The sequence below is a fragment of the Chrysochloris asiatica genome, unplaced genomic scaffold (assembly GCF_000296735.1).
Source record: "Chrysochloris asiatica unplaced genomic scaffold, ChrAsi1.0 scaffold04918, whole genome shotgun sequence".
Lineage (NCBI taxonomy): Eukaryota > Metazoa > Chordata > Mammalia > Afrosoricida > Chrysochloridae > Chrysochloris > Chrysochloris asiatica.
The window spans coordinates 1-6,603 of record NW_006413436.1 but is presented as its reverse complement, the minus strand read 5'-3'; the positions used below and the strand labels follow the sequence as shown (position 1 = coordinate 6,603).

Genomic DNA, 6,603 nt, shown 5'->3' with positions numbered 1-6,603 from the left:
TTTAGGTACACATTGGACTGCTAAACACAAGGTTGGCGGTTCAAATCTACCAGCAGCTTCTCAGAAACCGTCTGAGAACTGACTCCATGACACTTATCAACAACAATGTGTAACCAGGAGCTCTGGTGGCACTGTAGGGTAAACACTGGACTGCTAACTGCAAGGTCGGCTGCTCCACGGGAGAAAGATGAGGCACTTTACTCCCGGAAAGGTGCAGCACCTACACAGGGTCACTGTGAGTCAGAGTTCTTTCAGTGGAGCGGGTTGGGTTGGGTTTGGTTGGGAATACACAACAGATCAAAACGTTGCCCAGTCTTGTGCCATTCTCATGGTGGTTGGCATATCCTGGTGCTTAATAAGAATTAAGTGGCAGCACAGCCGGATGGAGGAACTGTAAGAGGAGCTGGCTGAGCTGAGGCCCCAGAGCTGATTCCAACAGTGTGTTGGGTCTTTTGTCTTTCTTTCTTTGGGTGGAAATACACATATAACCACAGCTACAGAGAGCCCACCTCAGCAGCTCCCAGCTGAACAGTGGAGTATTGGCCTTGGAGTCTCACTCTGCATGAGCTCTAGGGGAACAGGGTGAGGAGCACTCGCTCCCTCTGGGAGAGCCATGCTGAGGTCTAGGGGGACTCCTGCAATCTGCCTTTTTACCCCAGGGGCTCTGTGCTGCTGGCCCATGACTACACACTGAAGCACAGCTGTCCAAGTCTCCTGAAGGGATTGCGGGGAGGCAGGGGCTTCTGGTGTGATTCAAACCTGAATGCACACTCCAGAGGTCGGGGCACCCGGAAGCTAGGCAGAGAAAACCTTTCCAGCTCAGAGCCCCTACTGCCAGCATGCCTCTTCTGTGGTGGAGAAGAGACTCCAGCTGTACCTAACCACCCTTCTTCCCAGCCCCAAAGATGCCTTCCGAGCCGTGAAGAAGAGGATCATGGGGAATAAGAACTTCCACGAGGTGATGCTAGCCCTCACGGTGAGTGTCCTGGTCTCCCAGGGCTTCTCGTCCAGAGGCTGGGAAGCACTTTCCTGTCCACTAGCCTCTGATAAGGCGCCTCCTGGAAAAGGTTCTCCCAGCCCACTGGCATTGGGGGGGCAGACTCACCAAGGCCCCCTGGTGAGAACCCGGCCAGGGAACCCGTGGGGATTCGCCCTGAAAGATGAGCATAAGATCTGCACAGGCTAAGATGAGGGCAGTATTGGCCTCCATGATGCCTGGTCCACTCACAGGATGGGCATAGGTGGGCACCCTGGTCAGCCAGGGCAGGGGAGTGAGGCGGACACTGTCCTAGCCACCAGTGATCAGCCCCTGCTGGGAAGTGGGGAGAACAGTTTGGTGCCGTTTCCTCAGGCTGCAAGGTCACCAGCAGATTGAAAGCTTGGTTCCTGGTAATTTCCACTTGGGAGACCACCTCCACTCTAGACTCTGTTTAGTTCGGCGACACGATCAGGACACTTACGGGCACTGGACCCCCAAGCACACAAGCCCCCAATCAGTTCTCTGTGGGCCACAGTCTCTCTTCAGAAAGCCCCAGGCCGCTCGCTGGTCAGCCCCCTGTGGGATGTGGTGGAGCTGTGAGGGCAGTGACCCCGTGGGTGACTCTCAGTGACCCCACCACCCTCCAGGTCTTGGAAACCTGCGTCAAGAACTGCGGGCACCGTTTCCATGTGCTGGTGGCCAGCCAGGACTTTGTGGAGGGGGTGCTGGTGAGGACCATCCTGCCCAAGAACAACCCCCCCAACATCGTGCATGACAAGGTGCTCAATCTCATCCAGGTGAGAGCTGGCAGGCCATCAGCATAGACCCTCATTACTGCTCGCTTTCCGTGGCCTTCAGCCCCACAGCCTATGGCTGTGTGTTGATTAGACCTTCTGGGGTGGGGGGTGGGGGGCATGGCGCCTGCGCGTTGCTCTAACGGGGCTATCAGAAGGAACCAGCACGTGATGGGGCAGGTGGGCTCGCAGTGGTTACTGCCATGTCCCCTTGTCCCCCTCTCAGTCCTGGGCTGACGCGTTCCGCAGCTCGCCCGACTTGACAGGTGTCGTCGCTGTCTACGAGGACCTCCGGAGGAAGGGTTTGGAGTTCCCCATGACCGACCTGGACATGCTGTCACCCATCCACACCCCCCAGAGGGTGAGGACTGTCATCACCCCCCCCCCCCCCCCCCCCCCCCCCCACACACACACACACAACCTCAGGAAACGGTGGGAGGGAAGCGGCTTGTCCCCAGAGGGGCTTGCTGCAGCTACTTCCTGTGGCCCCTGACTCCCTGGGGTCTTGAACTCTGCTCAAGTCCTTGCTGAGTCTCGCTTTTGCCCTCTAGACTGTATTCAACTTGGAGGCACCTTCAGGACAGAATTCTGTGCGTGATGACGCCAGTCAGCGAGCAGACCACACCCAGCACACTGCCTCCCTGCCCACCCTGGCCACACTGTCCAGTGACACATCCATCACACCAACCCCTGAGCAGGTAAGCAGCAGGCCAAGACCCCCGAGTCCACCCTCCTCATGGGTGACTGTCAGTGTTGGATCACAGGGCCTGTGGAATTCTTCCTATTTTCAAGATAAACGAGGCTCTTCAGAGACCGCTGGGATTCACACTCAATCTCTTTCACCCCAGTGGTGGTTCCCACGTCACTCTCTGAAACCCCGGGGCAGTGCCATGGAGAGGGCAGCCCCCTTGGCCAGAGCTGCGGCCTCTCCTACGTGGTTTGCTCTCGTAAACCAGAGAGTTCAGTCCTCAGAGGCTCTAGCTGAGACCATCTTAAGGCATCTTCACAGACACAACCCGTTGTGTCCAGAAGGAGACTTGAGCTTTATTATCTTCAAGGCTCCAGAATCAGGGCCTAGGACCAATTTTTCCAGGCCCGTGACTGCCTCTGAGCCTCAGTGTCTTCCTCCGGAAGCTGAGGTAAGGCCATGAGCTCCTGGCAGAGTGTCGAACCTACACAGCCAGGACCAGTGTTAGTTGGCAGCTCGGTGGGGTTATTTTGCAAACAGCAGGACACATCACATCAGCTAGGTGTAAGCACTTAGCTGCCGAAAGTGCTGATGAGAAAGGCTCAGGCGTTTGGTGGGAGTTAGTGAACCTTAGCTTCCCACACATGCAGCCCACCCATCCCATGGGCAGAGCTACTTGGACTTGGGAACCAGTAGATGTACTAGCATCCTGTCACCACCTAGCCAATCGAAGAGAAATATGTGTACTTGGATGTCCTGTAGCAAATTACGACAACGTCACCCCTCCCCTGGGATTGGAAGCCTTGCTGGAAACTTTTCTAACTGGATAAAATAATGAAAGGTTCATGAGGAGTATGAAAGATCACCGTGCGATCCAAAATGATGTAAGCAGGTTGTAGCTGTAAGCAGCCTGTCTGCGCACTGGTATGTGTGCATGAAGGGTCTGAATGCTCCTTGTACAAGAAGCTTCCTACTGAGCAAAACTCAGTAGTGTCTGTTTAAATGTCAGCGTCACCTGCCTTCTCCTGGGAACTGGTAAGACGCTTAGGGAGGACACACCAGTGTAGCTCCTAGGCTCTCCTGTAATTAAGTCCCCTGGGACTTGAATAGACCAGGTTTCTGTTTGACGATTTTTCCACACACTCATACCAAATGCATTCGTTAAATGGGCCAAACACACCACACATCTTGCGGGTTTTAGAAGGTGTGCGTGAACCACAGTGGACGTGCTGTGTGTCTCGTGTGTTCTCCCTTCCTTGGTCTGTAAAAATGGATTCATTGCTGCCTCTCTTGCCAGACAGTGGTGATGTGGCGCTTGAGGTGGCAGCGGTCACAGTTGTCATTGCTTCATATGGTGGTGCTCATTCTGTCAAAAAGTCAAACAACCTATTGCATTGGGCAAGTCTACTGCACAAGACCTCTTTAAATGTTCAAGAACAAAGATGTCAGTTTGAGGACTAAGGTGCACCTGACCCAAGCCATGGTCTTTTCAGTAACTTCATATGCATGTGAAAGCTGGACAGTGAATAAGGAAGACTGTAGAAGAATTGATGCTTTTGAGTTACGGTGTTGGAGGAGAATGTTGAAAGTGCCATCGGCTGCCAACAGAACCAACAGATCTGTGTTGGAAGAAGTGCAGCCAGAGTGCTCCTTGGAGGCCAGGATGGCCAGACTGTGTCTCTCATACTTTGAACATGTTATCAGGAGGGACCAGTTCCTGGAGAAGGACATCATGCTTGGTAAAGTGAAGGGTCAGCAAATTAGAGGGAGACCTCCAATGAGCTGGATTGGCTCAATGGCAGCAGCAGTGGGCTGAAACTTCACGATTGTGAGAATGACGCAGGACTGGGGAGTGTTTCGTTCTGTTGCGCGTTGGGTCGCTATGAGTTGGAACCAACTCAGTGGCACCTAATAAGAATGACAGCATATTCTGAAATCAACTATAACTTGGCCACACAATTAGACTGAACTAGCATTTCCGAAAACGTATTCCATTTTGATATTAGACCTGAGAGATAGTCCCTGATGAAGGGCTTTGTCTGCAAAATAAACTTAGGCAGCGTTTACGTTGCTCTCCTCCGGAGGTTCCCAGTGCTCATTGGGGTACTCAGCACCTCAGAGCCCCCAGCATCAGACACAGATGCCAGTGGCCTCTCACTGCCTATCCTGTTTGAAGTGATTTACACTCTGCTCAGCACGAGATCACGAACCTTTGGATTGCTGAAAGCCACTGGACCCGGTGTTCACGGGCAAGACTGCCCTCAGTCTGAGGTTCAGACTCAGGGTGGAGGCCAGCAGCAAGACACCATCTCTTACCCCAGGATGAGAGAGAGAAGGACTTAGGTACCCCAAGAGAGAGAGAGACAAGGACTTAGGTACCCCAGGAGAGAAAGAGAGGAGGACTTTGGTACCCCAGGAGAGAGAGAGTGACAAGGACTTAGGTACCCCAGGAGAGGGGGGGCAGGACCCCACTACCCCAGGAGGGAGAGGGCAAGACCCCACTACCCCATGAGAAAAAGGGCAAGACCTCAATTACCCCAGGAAGAGAGAGCAGGACTCCGGTTTACCCCAGGAGGAGAGAGAGGGGAGGACCCCAGTTACCCCAGGAGGAGAAAGAGGAGGACCCCAGGGCTTGCAGCTGAGGCCCTTTACTGAGGCACTGGAAGGTCAGAGTAGCAAAAGGGATTGTAGTTTGGGGTGGTGTCGGGGGTTGTCTGCTTCACAAGTACAGGACCAACCCTGAGCCCAAAGCTATGAACATGCCCAAGGCCTGTTGTTAAGTGCCGTCGAGTCAACTCCAACTCATAATGACCCTGAATAGGGTTTCCAAGGAGCAACTGGTGAGTTTGCGCCTCCAACCTTGCTATCCAGTGCTGTATATGAGGTCTGTTGTTAAGTGCTGTCCAGTTAGTGCTGACTCACAGCAACCCTGTGTAGCATTTCCAAGGAGCGAAGTGACTGGTGAGCTTGAATCGTCAACTTTGCAGTTGAAACTCACCTTGCAGTCCAGTGCATTAACCCACGGCACCACACCAGGTATTCTGTTTAAGGCCTTGTTGTTAAGTGCTGTCGAGTCGGTTCCGACCTGTAGCGACCCTGTATAGGCTTTCCGAGGAGCAGCTGGTGAGCTTGAACTGCCAATCTTACAGTTCATATAGCTTTGCAGTCTAACGCAATAACCCACAGTGCCACACCAGGATTCCTATATTAAAGGCCTAGTAGCCAACAAAACATAGCTGTTGAGTTTGGTTTTGACAGTGTATGAGAACTATAATCTGATCAATGCTGGTACAGTGTACTTCACGAAACTGTCACCATAGTCAGGCTAATACACATATCTGCCACCCTCAAAAGCTTCCCTGCCAACCAGAGATTGTCTGTTTGAATGAAGAGCCCCTACTTTCTGCTCCCTTACTATGTCAAAGCTCTGTCCCAGTCTTCATCATCAATGCAGCTAGTGTCCACCCTGTGTAGGAAAACGCCTTCCTCCCAAACACTCTTCCAGCCCTGGGCTCCCAGGCCCCCCTGTGAAAGCAGGCTCCGGCAGGCTCTGGTTCAGCCCCGTGGGAAGGCCGCCCCTGGAGGCCTTGTTAGCTGTGCTAGGGACTCTGGAGGGGCTGGAGTCCTCGTACCCGCCCTCAGCGCTTTCTTCACCCTAGGCTTGTTTTCCTTAGGCCGCTCCCTGCACCGGGCGCCCCCATTTGGAGATGATAATGGTTGGTAGCCACTCTGTTGGGTTGGGGACAAACCCACCACAGGCCTTTCACTGCAGAGCTGTGGCCCAGGAGCCAGAAGCAAGGCTGCCTGGAGAGGAGGCGGGCATGTCTGCTCCTCTGGGTGCCACCTCCAGGCTGCTGGTGCCAGACTCCCAGCTTCTGTGGGAGCCTGTCCTCTAACGCAGGCCCACGGTGTGTTTCAGATCGGGAAGCTGCGCAGCGAGCTGGAGATGGTGAGCGGGAACGTGAGAGTGATGTCGGAGATGCTGACCGAGCTTGTGCCCACCCAGGCTGAGCCTGCAGATCTGGAACTGCTGCAGGTGAGCGGGACCCAGCCCCCCTGGTCCCCAAGCCCACCCGTTCCTTCCCAGCCCACATAACGCAGCAGGTGGAGAGACCCAGCCTCCCTGGTCCCCAAGCCCACCC

General features: G+C 54.2%; 1 protein-coding gene across 1 annotated transcript; it reads left to right on the top strand.

Annotated features, from left to right (window-relative positions):
- Window positions 1-904: 904 nt before the first annotated feature.
- LOC102826251 (target of Myb protein 1-like) lies at window positions 905-6,497 on the top strand (the record flags this gene model as incomplete). Its single annotated transcript, XM_006878111.1, has 5 exons — window positions 905-976; window positions 1,627-1,776; window positions 2,000-2,134; window positions 2,325-2,471; window positions 6,381-6,497. Coding segments are annotated over exons 1-5 (591 nt in total), but the record flags the coding sequence as incomplete, so codon positions are not given.
- Window positions 6,498-6,603: the final 106 nt, after the last annotated feature.